The 19,009-nt window shown below is 42.5% G+C and overlaps 1 protein-coding gene across 2 annotated transcripts; it reads right to left on the reverse strand.

Annotated features, from left to right (window-relative positions):
- Positions 1-1,318: 1,318 nt before the first annotated feature.
- LOC111828350 (GTPase IMAP family member 5-like) lies at positions 1,319-11,290 on the reverse strand. Of its 2 annotated transcripts, none has more exons than XM_023764553.1 (3): positions 11,062-11,290; positions 3,615-3,663; positions 1,319-2,387 (listed from the first exon to the last, which is right to left on the reverse strand). In XM_023764553.1, the coding sequence occupies exons 2-3, from the start codon at positions 3,655-3,657 to the stop codon at positions 1,501-1,503; spliced, it is 930 nt and encodes a 309-aa protein (XP_023620321.1). In that variant the 5' UTR covers positions 3,658-3,663; positions 11,062-11,290; the 3' UTR covers positions 1,319-1,500. The 2 variants fall into 2 exon arrangements, with proteins under 2 accessions (XP_023620321.1, XP_023620322.1); XM_023764554.1 differs by lacking the exon at positions 11,062-11,290 and adding an exon at positions 7,230-7,300.
- Between the last annotated feature and the right edge of the window lie 7,719 nt (positions 11,291-19,009).

Here is a 19,009-nt window from a genome sequence, read left to right on the forward strand (position 1 = left end):
GCGGATCAGAGAAGCTGACACTCAGTATTTGTGAAATAAATGTCTGTGCAGCTGGACTGAATTAAGTCCAGGAAGGTGGAGACCTAGGCAGGTTGGACAGTTTTGCAACCGTGTTGGGGTGGTGGTCCCTGGTCAGAGAATGCAACTTTCTTAGCGTGGACAGGGTTTGAAGAGCTTGTACATAACTCTCCCTGTGGGTGTTTGGAGTCAGTAATGTGCTACAGCTGGTCAGATCAAGGCGACACCTCTGTTACCAGTAGAGTTTTGGAGAATGACAGCTGGGTGGCACCACTGAGTTCCTAAGAGTCCTCCCAGACCTAATCATTTACCCATCCAGTCACAGGCTGCCTGGGACAACTGAAGGTCTCCATACAGGGTACAAATGAGCAGAGAAATGGGGACAGCCACCAAAAGAAGGAGAGGGTGGGGCAGGGGCCACCTGGGGACTTCATCTAGCTTCCCATTTCCACTAACTTCATGACCTCTGCCCAGATGTCACCCTAATGGCTGCCCTCTTTCCTTTGCTTCCATGGAGGTGTGGAACACCCCTCCCTCCCCGAGTTCCCAGACATGATTGTACTGACCTTGGGGCTAAAGAGGCTGCTTCACAACACAGCTCCACCAACAATGGGAATTTATTGTAAAAGGGGGTTTGACCACATTGGCTGGGTGCCAGTTTTACAGTCTTTCAGCTAAGAAGAACGGGCTTTTAGGTATTTAAAAAGTTGAATAAATAAAAAGAAGAAGATTGCTTCATCACCACATAAGAAAGTCAATGAAATTCAAATTTCAGTGTTCATAAAGTTTTATGGAATTCAATCTCACACATCACTTACATCTTGTCCATCCACCAATTCCTTTGTAAGTGACTGAGATCATGTAGTCTGCTGAGGCTAATCCACTATCTGGCTCTGCTCTATGAAAGCCCAGTTTTTTTTCCCCCAGACAATGTCTCTTCTTTCCCCAAGGCCTCACCCCATCCCAACTCTATGACCATTTTTTCTTCTCCTCACATGTCTATGTTTCCTCCCACGTTCCTCCCCAGCCCCGCATGCCTCCAAAATTCCCCCCAGAACATCCTCTGTCAGGTGGGATGGTGATGGGTGTCATCCCTTACAGCCTATGATGAAATCAGAGCACATTTCTGAAAAAATATAAGGAATTCTACACCCAGCTTCTAATGTAATATATTTCTTCCATCAATGTGTAATATCACAGTCCTCACCTTCCTTCCTACAAAACCTTCCCAAAGATTCCAGGATTGTATCTAGCTAAGTTATTATTTACCTACATGATTTTTAACAAAACAAAAAAGAAATAGTTTTTCCTTTGGATTTTATTTATCTAGAAGCGTTAGGAGAACATGAATGACATGTGTAATGCAAGGAAGAGAAATGAAAACTAAATCTAAGCAAAAAGCAAATAAGTTTCTTACAAACATAAACAGAGATGGTGAGTCTTGAAAAAAAGAAGCCAACTGTAGAAGTCAGTTGAAAATGCTCATTGTCCTTGAGTCATACACAAGTTAATTAAGAGGGCAAGAAAAATCAGAAGACATATCACAAGTATAGCAGATAACCCAATGTTAGAAAGCATACAGTTTCTGACTCTGAGGATCACCTTGTACACCCGTTGACTCCGGGTCTCCTTCAGGTCTTGCTTTTGCTTTTCAACATGTGCTTTCACCTTGGCCAGGTACCACCGGTGCTTTTCTTCAGTGATGCCACCCTTGCTTTCCGTGAGCTTCTGTGCATCCAAGTAGAGGTCGTTTGTGTAGAATGCGTCCTTGTGCTTCCTTTTCAGTCTCTCGACCACAGCCATCAGCTTCTCCAGCTGCGCCCTCTGCTCCTCCCCAGTGGCCCGGTTGTTGAAGCCACAGTACCTCTCCTCACACTCCTGGATCAGGCTTCTCAGGCTGTGGTTGTTCGTTTTGGCTACATACTCATCCAAGGACCCGTCCCCTAAGTCCTCCTTGTGGGTGAAGAGGACCACCACATGTCTCATGGCTCCTACCCCAAAGACCTCCTTGACCCTCCTCACTGCCACTGTGTCCCGGTCAGTGAAGCGCCCCAGCTGCGTTACCAGCAGCAACACGTGTGGTCCTGGGGCTGAGTGCAGGTAGCAGTCCCCGATGTCCTCATACATCTCTTGGTCCTTGGCCTTTGCCTCAAAGATGGAGGGCGTGTCAACCACCAGGATGTTCCTCCCATTCCATGTGCCTGTTCCCACCTGGCAGCTCCTGGTCACGGTCTGGGCCCCTAGCTTGGACTCAAACTCTGGCTGGCAGAGGATGCTGTTCCCAGTGGCACTTTTCCCACAGCCGGATATACCAACCAGGACCAGCCTCAGTGAGGATGATGATTCAATTCGGTTATCTTCTACACTGCCTGAAAAAGAAATATTGTGTGTCTTACTAAGCCATTGTTGCTTCAGATTTTTTGGCCATGGAACCTCATGTTATCTCATTAAATCTGTGGACCTCCCTCCCAGGAAACTGTCATATCTAAATACATACACAAATTTACTGACAACTGTATGAGGTTCCTGGGCCATAGAAAGTCTACATAGGAAGCCCACGTTGGACCCATAGCCAAGAGTAAGAACTGCTACACTGACGAGGATGCTTCAGCTAAACCAGGGAAGATACATATTTTCTGAGAGTAAAGTGGTCCCTGTGTTTTTCCAGGGATGGTGTCTAGGCCAGTTTCATGCTAAATAAATGTGAGACTAGAAGGAGGCAGAGGATGAGAACTTACACATGGCAAAATATTACCACCTCTTTTCACACAGAAATTCCCAGGCACACATGTGTAGAAGTGCTCAACACATTTATCTAAACCTTGAGATGAAAGGGAGTCTCAGATGTGACCTTCCACCAAGGACAAGCTGAGGTCCTTGGGCCTCTGCTCTTTGAATGGGGTGTTGGATGCTTGAAATTGAGACAGTATAAAGGTCACAGGTAATGTCAAAGGCAAAGCCTGGGAGATGACTCAGGATGGGTGGCTAAGAGGCCTGGAAGTTAAGACCTTTAGTAGTACATGTGATGGAAAGGTCACCTGTATGGCTGATTGAGTTACAGGAAGTTAACAAAAGTGATGCTGGGGAGGGAAACACTGAGCCAAGAGCTAAAACCTTCAAGGGATGAAGGAAGATGAGAACCGGAGATGTTCTAGAGTTCTTATGAGCTCAAATGGATTCCACATTCACTGTAGGCTTCTAAAATCTATTATTTTATTCCTACTCTGTGTTGGTTGTTCCTTTTCTGCAGTGTCTGGGATGTTTTTGTAGCAAACATGATTACTAAATCTCTCTGGAAAACTTTTCCATTTCTTCAGCTCAGAGCAGACAAGGAAAGAGAAAATTTATTCACAATTCAGTTAAAAATCCTGCAACTTCTGACTTGAAGTTTCATTTCCACATTTCCCACATGTCATGTGCCTGGAGAGCATTGTACTGAGGGGTCAGGTGTGTGTGTGTGTGTGTGATGATGGCTGGAAAGGTAAAGAAAAAAATGAGTACTATGTTTTTCTTCTTCAATTTAAAATCACTGGCCTTCTGTCACTGTGTTTGAGGTGAGGGACTGGCGCCTTTTAAGAACTTGGAGGCTTTCTTACCTTTAGCCTTAGTTCCATGTTTGCTCTTCTTATGTCCTTCCATTCTCTTCTGGAATAAAAACAGTAAAAGAATGAAAAGCAAGTACCTGGTACCCTTATAATTAACCCAGTTTTAAATAACTGAAAAGGAGCAAAGGGAAGGCCAAATATAGTCATTTGTGCAACTTTGCCAGGAAGCTGTAGTTTAACACATGCCCAGTAAAGTTTGGGTGACAGAGGGAAGGTACTTGCTTGTCAGTCACAACTGGGAACAGGTCATTAGGCAGAGTAGGTGTGGCCACTGCAAGCACTGGGAGATCTGAGATACTTAATCATAAACAAAAGTGTTAGCTCTATTGCCTTCTCCATTGCCTACTCCTGGCCTGGGGACTCTCAGGCTCCTGATCTCTTGCATTTGCCACATGGCTCACAGCCTTCTGGACCCATACAATGGGCTGATGGACTGCAAATACCCTGATGCTGTGCTGGACCCAAGTCCATCATGGAAAAGAAACTTTGGACCCTGACTTTGCTTCTAGCTCTACAGAATCCTCAGCTGCACCTCTTCCAGGACTGCATTGAAGGAAATGGGATTGAAACCCAGGTATAATTCCATGCAAAAAAAAAAAATCACTCATCCTCCTGTGGGAGTCTTAGAAAATTCTTTTTGCACATCTTATCCTCCCTCTGAGGCCTCTGGAAATGCTTATTCCAGCAGTGCCCCAAGAACCCCACTCCCATTAGCAATGGAGAAAGACAATCCATGCAATTGTCTTATAAGATTCCACTTGGGAGTTGGTAAGGCCTGAGGGCACCTCCAGTTCAGATACCTAATGTGAATTCTCCATCAAGGAGCCATTTTCATTGTTAATTTTCTTTCTTTTTTTTCCCCCATATTTTTTTTAACTAATTAAATCTATATTGTTCAGATTATTACATTTGTTCCTCTTTTTTCCCCCCATAACTCCCCTCCACCCAGTTCCCACCCCACCCCACCCTCCTCCCTCACTCCCCACCCACTGTCCTCATCCACAGGTGCACGATTTTTGTACAGTCTCTTCCCGAATCCCCCTCCCCCCTCCCCCCCCCCAAGAATAGTCAGTCCATTCCTTTCTATGCCCTTGATTCTATTATAATCACCAGTTCATTCTGTTCATCAGATTATTCACTTGATTTTCAGATTCACTTGTTGATAGATGTGTATTTGTTGTTCATAATTTGTATCTTTACCTTTTTCTTCTTCTTCCTCTTCTTAAAGGATACCTTTCAGCATTTCATATAATACTGGTTTGGTGGTGATGAACTCCTTTAGCTTTTTCTTATCTGTGAAGCTCTTTATCTGACCTTCAATTCTGAATGATAGCTTTGCTAGATAAAGTAATCTTGGTTGTAGATTCTTGGCATTCATCACTTTGAATATTTCTTGCCACTCCCTTCTGGCCTGCAAAGTCGCTGTTGAGAAATCAGCTGACAGTTGTATGGGTACTCCCTTATAGGTAACTGACTGTCTTTCTCTTGCTGCTTTTAAAATTCTCTCTTTGTCTTTTGCTCTTGGCATTTTAATGATGATGTGTCTTGGTGTGGTCCTCTTTGGATTCCTTTTGTTTGGGGTTCTCTGCACTTCCTGGACTTGTAAGTCTATTTCTTTCACCAGGTAGGGGAAGTTTTCTGTCATTATTTCTTCAAATAGGTTTTCAGTATCTTACTCTCTCTTTTCTTCTGGCACCCCTATAATTCTGATGTTGGTACGCTTGAAGCTGTCCCAGAGGCTCCTTACACTATCTTCATATTTTCAGGCTCTTTTTTCATTTTGCTTTTCTGGTTGGGTGTTTTTTGCTTCTTTGTATTTCAAATCGTTGACTTGATTCTTGCGATCCTCTGGTCTGCTGTTGGGAGTCTGTATAATATTCTTTATTTCAGTCAGTGTATGCTTAATTTCTAGTTGGTCCTTTATCACAACCTCGAGGGTCTCATTAGTTTTCTTGTAGGTCTCATTCAGCTTATCAGCAGGTTCTAGAAAATTCTTGAAAAACCTTAAAAGTTTGGTTTTGAACTCTATATCCAGTAATTTTCTTTCCTCCATTTCTATCTTTTGTGTCCTTTTTCTTTGTCTCTGCATTTTTTATGCTTCCCTGTGTTGATACAGTGGTTTTCTGTGCTAAGGGTCCTCTAGGGCCCAGTGGTTCAGCCTCCCCAATTACCTGAGGAGGACACTCTTGGTGTACCCCCTTGTGGTCTTTGTGCACAGTCTTGTTGTAGTTAAGCCTTGATTGTAGTAGGTATCACTGAGAGGAATTGACCTCCAGGCCAATTGGCTGTGAGAATCAGCTGTGTCTGCAGTGGGAGAACTTCTGTGCTGGAGACACCCCTCCGGGGCAAGACTTGCTTCAATGGGGCTTTGGTGCTCACTGAGTCTGCCCCCTGAGTGTGTCCTTTATGGTTCCATGGAGCTTCAAACTGGATGGTCCCACTCTGACCTCTGTGTACACTGGCTCCTGTATCTTTAGGGAGGTGCTAATCTAGCCTTTGCCTGAGGCTATCCAGCAAAAGCCTCCCTGCAGGGTTTGGGCCAAGCAGGTCCCACTGGATCAACAGGGTGGGGCTAGCAGTTATGGCTGCTCTCAGAGGCCCAGCTTCTCAGTGTCTGGGCAATCGCTGCAAGCCCCTCCGAGAGAAAGCTGCCCTCTAGTTCCGACCGATGCCAGACAGTCCCACTTCTCCCATATGAGTCTGGGTCCCCAGAGACTCGCCTGGAACTGGAGCTCAGAGCCTGAGACTCCCTCCTGATTGTAAACGACAACTGTGCCCTCAGCTGCCAGCCCACTCCTTGTGCGCCTCTGTACCTTAGTATTTTACTTCTGCACTGTGCCTCCTCTGAGTCTCGGTATGCTTTTCTCTTTCCTTCTAGTTGTAGAATTTCCACTCAGTCAGCCTTTCTGTGGTTCTGGATGATGTCCGTTCCATCTTTTAGTTGTATTTTTGAAGTGATTGTTCGAGGCAGCAAATTCCGAAGTTTACCTATGCTGCCATCTTGGTTTTTCCATGTTCATTGTTAATTTTATAACTCACATTATACTTGCAAACATCAATAATTAACTTTCAGCAAACCAGGTGATGCTAACACATTGCACTGTTCTCACAATGCTTGGTGGCTTTTTTTGTTTTGTTTAGTTTTGTTACTTAGCTTACAGGAAAGTAGCAAATGTTTAAAAGCAATCAGTTGCTTATGTCACTCCAACTGGAAAAGGCATGAAACGAAAAAAGCATTCTTTATGGAATGAGGAGGGGAACATTATCTTATTTTATGTTTTGGATTCATAGTAGGCCAAGATTCTGGAAAAAGTATTTCCTCTCATGTCAGTCCTTGAAGGGCTCATGTCCCAGATCCAACCATCCCCTGGCAAGGTGCACTGTACTTTTCCTCTTGGCCATCGCATACCCATGTGACAGAAAGAGTGCCGGGACTAGAAATTCTCATTACTTCAAATAAGCCAATGTTATTTGCAGGCAGGAATTTCTTTCTCTGTTCTAGCAAGTTTGTGATTAGCCTCCTGATCAGTTAGTTGGTGGAGAGAAAGGGGTGCCATGGCCGAAGAGAAAGAATCAACACTGAGGACAAATTCAAGAACAACTCACTTCCTGCTCAGTGTTTAATCAAATGTTTTTCCTGGCTGGCTCTGAGGTCCTTGTCTCCCAGTGATCACCATTTTGTGTCTCAGTAGATTTAATCAGAAATTGGCACAACCACTGGCATCAATTGGCATAAATGTTTCTTTCAAATGAGGCATAATATTGTGTCACTCATCTTGGTGTTAGAAGAGGCAAGTATGTCACATACAGCTATACCTAAGATGAGGTTGTATTTACTTATTCAGTTTTAAATATTATGCGGTTATGAAACATATTTTTAAGTGAAGAAATACAGAGTTATAAAACCAAAACCTACAATTTTCAATGAACAAATGTAAGTATTTTGGCATTTTTACTGAAGCTTTTCTGTTTGATTAAAAAGCTAACACAGTACACATAGAACTTCATTTATTTATTTTTGACTCCCCAGTCTTGTTCACCCTTCCTTTGCCCTTCAGAGGCAACCAATATTCTGAGGTTTTTATGTATCATTTCATGTATGTACTTATAGTTATATATACACATGTATCTATAGGTTATGCAAAAACATCTTAAAATTTTACATAAATGACATTATTTGTGTAACATTTTATCCAATAATATTTTTAAAAAGAAGGTCCAGTTACTTTTAAAAAAATATTTTTTTATTGATTACAGAGAGAGGAAGGGAGAGATAGAGAGACTGAAACATCAATGATGAGAGAGAATCATTGACTGGCTGCCTCCTGCATGCTCCCCAATGGTGATCAAGCCTGCAACACCTGGCATGTGCCCTTGACTGGAATCAAACCCGAGACTCTTCAGTCCAATGCTCTAGCCTTTGAGCCAACCCAGACAGGGCCAGTTACTTTTTTAAATATATGTTTTATTAGAGAGAGAGAGAGAGAGAGAGAGAGAGAGAGAGAGAGAGAGAGAAATTGATATGCATTGACAGAAACATTGATCGGCTGCCTCCTGAACATGCCCCAATCAGAGATTGAACCCAGACTGGGAATTGAACCTTTGACCTTTTGGTGAATGGGAAAATGCTCAAAAAAATGAGCCACTTTATTAACAAACATTTGAGCTGTCTCACATACATGCTTGCTGCAAAATATTCCCCACTTACTACATATCTCTGTGCAACAATTGATCTGGGATAGACAGCTCCCACCTGACTAGATATTGTCAGTATGACTCAAGAGCACCATCCAAATTCTCACTGACACAGCCCTGTGTGAGAAGTCTCCAATCTGCACTTGGACTTGGCTATGTTCCACTTTTTTTAAAAAAATATATTTTATTGATTTTTTACAGAGAGGAAGGGACAGGAATAGAGAGTTAGAAACATCGATGAGAGAGAAACATCGATCAGCTGCCTCCTGCACACCCTCCTACTGGGGATGGGCCTGCAACCAAGGTATATGTCCTTGACTGGAATTGAACCTGGGACCTTTCAGTCTGCAGGCCGACGCTCTATCCACTGAGTCAAACCAGTCAGGGCGGCCATGTTCCACTTTTAATAATTTTTTATCACCCTTATGGGCAAACAAAAGGGTCTTCATCCATTTACACTCGCATTTTTCTGGTTACCACTGAATTAAAAAGGGTGTTTGTAGTCTGTTTGCTATTCAGGTTGCTTCTGTTATATAGAAAGAATGCTTGCATGTTTTTCTATTCACTTAGTGATTTTTTGGGCCTCCTTAGGAAAACCACCCATTTTCACATCATCAGATGTGAACCTTCCTTCCTTCCTTTCCTCCTTTCTTTTTCCCTTTCCTCCCCTTTTCCCTCCCTCTCATAAGCCCAGAGAAGAGCATTTCCACACCACCCTCTCTTACACACTGTCCTTGACTCTGGGAAATTATACTCTGGCTCTTGCTAAACCTGCTTCAATTCTATGACACATTTTCTACTTTAAATGACCTTCTGTGAGGTTTGGAAACCTCAGAAAGTATTTTTGAATCAATCTATCGCTGTGGCAAAGACGATGACAGTGGTGACTATGTTGATGGTGAACTTCATCATTGTAATAACCCTCTGTGTGGCCACTTATAACTTTCTAAGTTCTTTCCTGTCCATTATTTATTCTTCTCCTAAATTAATATAGGTTTAAAATTTTGATTAAAATATTAGGAAACTGAGCAACAAATGACTGGCCCAAGGTCACACAATTGTCTTGTAGCTAAAACTGAAAAGCAGCTCCTTTTGCCGGCCAATTCTCCTTGGTTCCACAGGAGGAAAGAAGATTAATCCAAATAAGTCCGCAGTCTCTTGGACCCCACATACAATGCGGTTGTTTCATGGCCAGGACATAAACTGAGGCTGACAAGCTGGAAGCCTTCCCCCAACTCACAGAGACACTTGTATTGTAAAATCCATGCTTTTCCAAGAAAAGATTATTCAAAGAGAAAACTGCAGGGGGCAGGAGCTGCTCTGAATTGAAGCTTTTCAGTGTAAACTAATCTGGTGTTTTACTGACTTGATTATCTGTGTGACCCAAATGGAGCAGGGAGCCTGACCCAGAAAGTCAATCAAACTCAGGTAACATTAGCCAAGAGGCAGGGTGGTCATTCTCCTGGACCATCTTCGAATGTGTCAGGCGGCAGAGGAGACGTGTGTCCACAGGGGAATGGGATTTTAGGCAGAAATTATCAAATAACAAAGTGTCCTGGGAGAGTGACAAAGAATATTGATGAAGATGCTAAAATGAGTCACAGACAAAATATTAACAGGACTGAATAAAGCCTAGGAGAAGACTGGGGGAAGCCTGGCTGACCTGCAGGAATCAGGTGCAGGTCAATCTAGGAGCAGGCAAAGGTGTCAGAGTAGGCAAGAATGGGAGGATCAAGAATGGAGGCAAATTCCTTCTCTAAAAGGAAAACTGTAATCTCCAAAATGGGGCCAGGTATCATCAGAGAGTGGCATGCAGTGTGCAAGCTGAAGTTGTAACAGCATTGGCAGGACAATAGGAGGGTCTAGTTCAGGCAGGGGGTTGAAGGAAATGAATATAATGTACTTTGATTTTATAATGATTTTAAAATTACAAGAGCCTGATTTTATCATGATGATACCTTATTGTATGAAACCATGAAAAAGCAGGCTCCCTCCTGCTTGTTTGAGGAAAATCAAACTATTTCTTATCTGCCACTCATAAGTGTCTCCTTCAGTCATCTGCCACAGTCCCCATATTTCCTGGCATTATATTTCCCTTGTTTTGTAGTTTAGTTCTTGTGATTTCTGGATACATCTATCACATAAGGTTCGGCAGACAGAGGGATTGTCCTTGTGCCTGAATATGAGTCTGTTTGCCATGCAGCTGGGTCCTACGTCATGTCAGAGGAAAGGTGTGTGCTATTGAGGGAGAATGGAGTGGTTTCCAGAAGGACAAGGTCATGAGACAATGTGTACTCAGGGGTCTCCTGTGGAGCAGGTGCGCAGTGGAGCGAGGTTAAGAAGTTAAGAGAGAGAAACTGAGAAGCATAACCCCTGCCCCCAAGCTGGGTACCTGGGGAAGCTCAGTTTTCTCATCCATCAAGTGGGATGAGAATATTCCCGAAGCTGCGTGAAACCTTGTGAGACTCCATGAAGATCCAATAGGCAGTAGGCAATTAGCTGGAAGCCCCAGGTGCCGTGGAATGTGCTGGGCTGTGGGCTCAGGGCGAGTGGTTCCCAGGTCTGTTTCCCCCACAATAAACCCGGTGCTGCCCCCAGCGCCACCATCATAGTCCCCTTTCACCCATGGGTGAGCCCAGAAGTAGGGCAACCTGTGTGAGGTCACACCAAAATGAGTGGCTCTGACTAGGCTGTGGGATCTCAGACTCCTAGGGTGCCGGGACCCTCCCCTGCCTCCCCTTACCTGGTGGGGTGCAGCCGCCAGGTGCTGGGCGGCCTGGGGAAGGTACTGGGTGGCCTGGAGGAGTATGAGCTCTTGCAGGCAGTGGACTCAGAGGAAGCCAGGCGGATGCAGTTGAACTAGAGTGGTCTGGAGGTCGAATGTTCCAGGACACAGCTGCTGCGAATGAAGAAGAAAGGCGTGTGGCCCCCAAGCCAGGAGCAGGTCCTCCGGATGGGTGGAAACTGCTGTAAACAGGACCCAGCAACCAGCGAGGGGCCGTGTGCTTGTTCCCTTATGGGACGCTTCCTGTCAGAGCCTGCCAGCTGCCAGGCACCTCCCATTTCCTTTTTATGATTTGTTAAAATAAGCAATATTTAGAGGAAGATGCTATGAAGGCAGTGATGGATCCCCTCCCCAATCAGAAACAGCCCCTGTGATACAGGAGTTCCCATGGGGCATGCACTCCCCAACACTCTCCTCAGCACCCATCCCAGGAGCACCTGCCTAGCTCTGCTCTCCACACCCTTCTCCTGGCTCTACTTCTAGAATGTTCCTGCTCACTAGGGACACACAGGCACTTTTCTGGTCCACAGAGGGCCTGGAAGACCAACTCTAACTTTGATGGGCTCCCCAGCCGCAGGTGCTGGCTGCCCCCTCTCTGCCATTGGACAGAGCAGCCTGGGGGGCTCATAAGGACTGGAGTGTTATGTATGGGCAACCGGGAGCAGGGCTCTCGTTCCTCTGTTTGTCAACTAACTGACCACACATTTAAGGCTGGAGCAGTGAACACAGAACATTACCTTGCAAAGTCAGATGGAGAACACAATATGGGCTTAAGCTCCCACATTCTGTTGGTCAATTTCAATAGTTTTATTTGGTGTATTTGCAAATCAGGGAAGCTCTTCTTATAGGTGCTGTTTTATACTGATTATTAAACAAGAAATTGATTTATAGCACCAAGGATTTACATAGGTGATGTCATCATGCCTAACCTTGTACTCGGGGAAAAAGTCCTCTCAGCCACAGCCTGAAAGAACACTACTGGATGGAATGGTGGATTGCAGTTGTTTTATAATAAGAAGATGCTGGTGCTAGGAAGTTCAGACAATGGTCAGAAGTCCGTAACCAGGAACCGCGTATATAGAGGGGTATGGGAAGGTCAACATCACCATTCATTTTCCACACACTTGCTGATCTCATTTTACATGCCAGGCACTGTGTTATGTAATAGGGACGAAGATGAAAAGGTCAGAATCAAAGTATCTGAAAAAGAAAATCCCTAAAGAAATGCTACTGACCATGGGGAGAAACTGTTAAGCCTCTCTAAGAATATATGCTTCAAATTATTGAGAGCACAGTGTGAGAATCAGATTGCGGATGTCATATGACATGTGGTCCCTCTCTTTGCAGTTTATATAAACATCTGCCATCATTATTATAATAATACTAGTGGCCCGGTGCATGAAATTCATGCACTGGGGTTCCCTCAGCCCAGCTTGCACCCTCTCCAATCAGAGACCCCTTGGGGGATGTCTGACCACCGGTTTAGGCCTGATCAGTGGAGGTCAGACATCCCTGTTGAAATCTGGGACTGCTGGCTTCAAACCACTCACCTGCCTGCCTTCCTGATCACCTCTAACTGCCTCTCCCTGCCTACATGTTTGCCCCTAACTGCCCTCCCCTGCCAGCCTGATCTCACCCCCAACTGACTTCCCCTGATGGCCTGATCTCGTCCCCAACAGCTCTCCCATGCTGGCCTGATCTCGCTTCTAACCGTCCTTCCCTGCCAGCTTGATCTTGTCCCCAACTGCCCTCCCTTGCTGGCCTGATCGGCCCTAACTGCCTCTGCCTCGGCCTCGGCCCCCACCACCATGGCTTTGTCTGAAAGGAAGTCGGATGTCTGGAAGTAGGCCAGTTGATCCATTCTAATTAGCATATTACTTTTTTATTAGTATAGATAGATTATATAGGATATAAATGCTTAAGTGTGTGTGTGTGTGTGTGTGTGTGTGTGTGTGGCGGGGGGAAGCCTTTTTCAGCAGGAGGAGATGCTCTTGGCAGACAAAAATACATAATCCCTATATCTGGACTGATAGCCAGCCATATGCACTATACTGCCAAAGCAGTCATTAAAAAATTGAACCGCTTTCTTACACCTTACACCAAACAGCTGTTTCCCTTAAAACCTCTCCTCAGCCCCCACCTTAGCTTCTGCCTTCGTAGTTCATCCAGATTTGGTTCTGATTGGTCAGTTTCTATGCCAGTCAGCATCTAAAGCTCCGCCTCCTTGGTCACCATTGGCTCCTGGCACTCCACCCAGATTTGGTTTTGATTGGTAGGTTTCTATGTCAGTCAGCATCTGTGGGCCTTCGCTGTACTTAGTCAAAGAGGAAGGACTGATCAGCAGTCCCCAGGAGGCCCAGAGAGAAACAGGCACAGCTGCTGGTGAACCCTAAGTGAAAGAGAGGGGCAACAGCTGATCAACACCTGCCACAGAGGCTGTGGATCAGACCCTGCCTCTCTCTCTGCAAGCCTCTCTCCAGGGCCTGATCCACAGCCCCCTTGGCAGTCAGTGTTGGGTCTCTTCACTGCTTGGGCTGTAGTCAGTTCTGGGTCACCATGGTAACCCAGCACTGACTTCTGGTGTTTGGTGGAGCATTGGTTGTTACAGACCCTGGCTCTTTATATATATACAGATTTTTCACAGTAATAATCATCAAGCATCCAAATTTGACTTGTCTTCCCAAAACAACTGACAAACAACTGGGAATTTCATGTCACTCTTTGTGCAGTTGCCATCCCTGATGGTAGCTGTCTGAGAACTTTCCATCAGTAAGCAAATACTGAAATATTGAAAAACTCAACAATTTAAACAGAGAGGAACTGTGGTTATCTTTGTATTGTCAAGTGTACTGAAAAGACATGAGCTCTCCAGAGCTAAAGTTCTGATAAACTTAGTTCTGTAGCTTTTGATTATTTGGAGATTTTTAAAATCCTATTTTGCCAAGATGTTTCTTCACAATAGAATTTGATCTCTGGGGCCCATGTACATTTTTAGAACTAACATAGAATCTTAGTCACGTGAGACTGGAACAGGAACATTTAGTGAGGTACAATTCAAAATGCTCTTGGAATTCCGACAATTCAACATGACCATGTTCATTCTCAACTCCATCAGGAAATGTCTTAATTTAAAAAAATATCAAATATTTTAAACCATGCCATTTCGTTTTGGACTTGATCAAAATAGTTTATTTTGTCTTAGTATAATGATGTAACCATAGTATCAAAGAATTAAGTAATGATATTCAAGGACATATATGTAGTAGAAAATGGGTAAACAGGTGAGTAGACAGCAGTTTACAGTGGATAGAAAGCTTGGACTGGTGAAAATACCCAGTAAGAAAAATAAGTTCTTTTTAAAAAAATTGTTTTATTGCTTAAAGTATTACAAAGAGTATTATATATGTCTCCTTTTTGTTCTCCCCTTGACATTCTCCCTTCCTCCCCTACCCCTCAGTGTCTTGTGTCCATTGGTTATGCTTATATGCATGCATACAAGTCCTTCGGTTGATCTCTTACCCACCCCCCAACCCTCCCCAGCCTTCCCGCTGTAGTTTGACAGTTTGTTCGATTTTACTCTGCCTCTGTATCTATTTTTGTTCATCAGTTTATAATGGTCTTAATTATCCATAAATGAGTGAGATCATGTGGTATTTTTCTTTCATTGACTGGCTTATTTCACTTAGCATAATGCTCTCCAATTCAATCCATGCTGCTGCAAATGGTAAGAATTCCTTCTTTTTTACAGCAGCATAGTATTCCATCATGTAGATGTACCACTGTTTTCTAATCCATTCATCTGCTGATGGGCACTTAGGCTGTTTCCAGATCTTCGCTAAGGTAAATTGTGCTGCTATGAACATAGGGATGCATATATTCTTTCTGACTGGTGTTTCTGTTTTCTTGGGGTATATTCCTAGAAGTGGGATCACTAGGTCAAATGGGAGTTCCATTTTTAACTTTTTGAGGAAACTCCATACTGTCTTCCATAGTGGCTGCACCAGTCTGCATTTGCACCAGCAGTGAACGAGTGTTCCTTTTTCTCCACATCCTCTTCAGTATTTGTTTGTTGATTTGTTGATGATAGCCATTCTGACAGGTGTGAGATGGTACCTCATTGTTGTTTTGATTTGCATCTCTTGGATGATTAGTGACTGAGCATGTTTTTATATGTCTCTTGGCTTTCTGAATGTCCTCTTTTGAAAAGTGTCTATTTAGGTCCTTTGCCCATTATTCATTCGATTGTTTATCTTCCTTTTGTTAAGTTGTATGAGTTCCCTATAAATGTTGGAGATTTAACCCTTATTGGTGATAACATTGGCAAATATGTTCTCCCATGCAGTGGGTTTTCTTGTTGTTTTGTTGATTTCTTTTGCTGTGCAGAAACTTTTTATTTTGATGTAGTCCCATTTGTTTATTTTCCCTTTAGTTTCCAATGCCCTAGGAGCTGTATCAGTGAGAAAATTGCTTCTGCATATGTCTGAGATTTCGTTGCCTTTGGATTCCTCTAGTATTTTTATGGTTTCCCTACTTACATTTAAGTCCTTTATCCATTTTGAGTTTATTTTTGTGTATGGTGTAAGTTGGTGGTCTAGTTTCATTTTCTTGCATGTATCTGTCCAATTTTCCGAACAACATTTATTGAAGAGACTGTCTTGACTCCATTTTATGTTCTTGCCTCCTTTGTCAAATTTTAATTGAGCATATTGGTTCAGGTCGATTTATGGGCTCTCTATTCTTTTCCATTGATCTATATGTCTGTTCTTGTGCCAGTACCAGGAAGTTTTGAGAAGAGTGGCTTTGTAATACAGCTTGATATCTGGTATTGAGATCCCACCTACTTTGTTCTTTCTCAGGATCGCTGCAGCTATTCGGGGTCTTTTTTTTAATTCCAGATGAATTTTTGGAGAGTTCTTTCTAGGTCTGTGAAATATGCCATTGGTATTTTAATGGGAAGTGCATTGAATATATAGATTGCTTTGGGTACTATGGACATTTTAATGATGTTGATTCTACCAATCCAAGAACATGGTATGTTCTTCCATCTGTTTATGTCTTCCTCTATCTCTTTTTTCAATGTCCTGTAGTTTTCTGAGTAGAGGACTTTTACCTCTTTAGATAAGTTTATTCCTAGGTATCTTAATTTTTTTGGCGCAATGGTAAATGGAATGTTTTTTAGTCTCTCTTTCTGTAAGTTCACTATTGGTGTATAGAAACGCCATAGATTTCTCGGTGTTAATTTTGTATCCTGCTACATTGCCAAATTCATTTATTAAGTCTAATAGTTTTTTGATGGAGTCTTTAGGGTTTTTTATGTACAATATCATGTCATCTGCGAATAAGGACAGTTTTACTTCTTCTTTTTCAATTTGGATGCCTTTTATTGCTTCTTCTTGTCTAATTGCAATGGCTAATACTTCCAGTACTATGTTGAATAGAAGTGGTAAGAGTGGGCATCCCTGTCTTGTTCCTGTTCTTAGGGGAAATGGTGTTAGTTTTTGCCTATTGATTATGATGTTGGCTGTGGGTTTGTCATATAAGGCTTTCATTATGTTGAGGTGTGATCCTTCTATTCCCACCTTGCTGAGAGTTTTTATCAAAAATGGGTGTTGGATTTTGTCAAATGCTTTTTTCTGCATCAATTGATATGACTATGTGGTTTTTTTCTTTCAATTTGTTTATGTGATGTGTCACATTTATTGATTTGCGGATAGTGTACCATCCTTGCATCCCTGGGATAAATCCTAGTTGGTCATGGTGTATGATCTTTCTGATGTACTGCTGGATCTGATTTGCTAAGATTTTGTTGAGGATTTTAGAATCTATGTTCATAAGGGATATTGGCCTGTAATTCTCTTTCATTGTGTTGTCTTTATCTGGTTTAGGTATGAGGGTGATGTTGGCCTCATAGAATGAGGTTGGAAGTGTTCCTTCTTCTTGAATTTTTTGGAATAGTCTGAGGAGGATAGGTTTTAGTTCTTTCTTGAATGTTTGGTAAAACTCCCCTGTGAAGCCGTCTGGCCCTGGGTTTTTGTTTGCTGGAATTTTTTGATGAATGCTTCAATTTCTTCCATAGTTATTGGCCTACTGAGATTTTAGGATTCTTCCTGATTGAGTTTTGGAATGTTGTATTTTTCTAGGAATATGTCCATTTCCTCCAGGTTGTCTAGTTTGTTGGAGTAGAGTTGTCCATAGTATTTTTTAACACTCATTTGTATTTCTGTGGGGTCTGTTGTTATTTCGCCTCTATCATTTCTGATTTTGTTTATTTGGGTCCTCTCTCTTTGCTTCTTGGTGAGCCTGGCTAGAGGTTCATCAATCTTGTTTAGCCTTTCAAAGAACCAGCTCTTGGTTTCATTGATCTTATGTATTGTTTTTTTGGTCTCTATGTCATTTATTTCTGCTCTAATCTTTATTATCTTCTTTCTTCTGCTCACTCTGGGGTTTTCTTGTTGCTCTCTTTCTAATTCTTTGAGATGTAGAGTTAGATGATTTAGTACCATTTTTTCTTGTGTTTTGAGGTAAGCCTGTAGAGCTATAAACTTCCCCCTCAGGACTGCTTTCATTGTGTCCCATAGGTTTTGGATTGTTGTGTTTTCATTGACATTAGTGTCCAGGATGTTTTTAATCTCTTCTTTGATGTCATTGGTAACCCAATCAATATTTAATAACATGCTATTCAGCTTCCAAGTGTTTGAGTATTTTTGGTTGTTTTAATTGTAGTTTATTTCTAATAATATGCCATTGTGGTCTGAGAAGATGTTTGGTATATTTTCAATCTTCTTGAATTTGGGGAGACTTTGCTTGTGACCCAATATGTGGTCTATTTTTTGAAAATGTCCCATGTGCACTTGAGAAGAACGTATATTCCGTGGCTTTGGTGTGAAATGTTCTGAAGATGTCAATTAAGTCCATCTGATCTAGTGAGTCATTTAGGATTGCTGTTTCTTTGCTGGTTTTTTGTCTAGAGGATTTATCCAGTGATGTCAGTGGTGTATTAAAGTCCCCTACTATGATTGTATTGTTGTTGATCTCTCCCTTGATATCTTCCAGGAGGTTTTTTTTTTATGTATTTGGGTGCTCCTGCATTGGATGCATATATGTTTATCAGGGTTATATCCTCTTGTGGTATTGATCCCTTTAGTATTATGAAGTGGCCTTCTTTATCTCTTGTTATGGCCTTCACTTTGAGGTCTATTTTTTCTGATATAAGTATTGCTATCCCAGATTTTTTTTAAATTTCCATTTGCTTAATAGATATTTTTCCATCCCTTCACTTTCAGTTTGTGTGAGTCCCTTGTTCTGAGGTGGGTCTCTTGTAGACAGCAAATATATGGGTCATGGTTTTTTATCCATTCAGCCACTCGATGTTTTTTGATTGGAGCATTTAGTCCATTTATGGTTAAAGTTATTATTGATAGGTACTTGTTTGTAGTGATTTCTATTTTTTGTGCCTGTTTTCTTTCTGAGCTTTTTATTTTTTCTTTTTACACCAGTTCCTTTAGCATTTCTTGCCTTGCTGGCTTGGTGGTGATAAACTCCCTTAGCCTTTTTTTTTGTCTGTGAAGCTTCTTATTTCCCCTTCAATTTTGAATGATAGCCTTGCTGGATAGAGTATTCTTGGATTCAGTCCCTTGCTTTGCATCACGTTGTAAATTTCTGTCCATTCTTTTTTGGCCTGGTGTGTTTCTTTCTTTTTTTTTTTTTGTCAGTCATTATTTTTATTATCCTTCAATAGCCACTTTTTAAAATATATTTTTTATTGTTTAAGATATTACATATGTGTCCTTATACCCACGTTACCCCCTACCCTCCCCCCCGCTCATGCCCTCCCCCCCCTCATTGTCCGTGTCCATTGGGTAGACCTATATGCTTGCATGTAAATCCTTTGGTTGATCTTTCCCCC

Source organism: Myotis lucifugus, unplaced genomic scaffold (assembly GCF_000147115.1).
Source record: "Myotis lucifugus unplaced genomic scaffold, Myoluc2.0 scaffold_336, whole genome shotgun sequence".
Lineage (NCBI taxonomy): Eukaryota > Metazoa > Chordata > Mammalia > Chiroptera > Vespertilionidae > Myotis > Myotis lucifugus.

What these genes read in the sequence shown, in the direction of transcription:
- LOC111828350 (XM_023764553.1), bottom strand. Translation starts at nt 3,657, where the DNA reads ATGGAAGGACATAAGAAGAGCAAACATGGAACTAAGGCTAAAG. An exon ending in ACATGGAACTAAGGCTAAAG is followed by an intron (nt 2,388 to 3,614) that starts GTAAGAAAGCCT and finishes TTTCTTTTTCAG; the next exon opens with GCAGTGTAGAAGATAACCGA.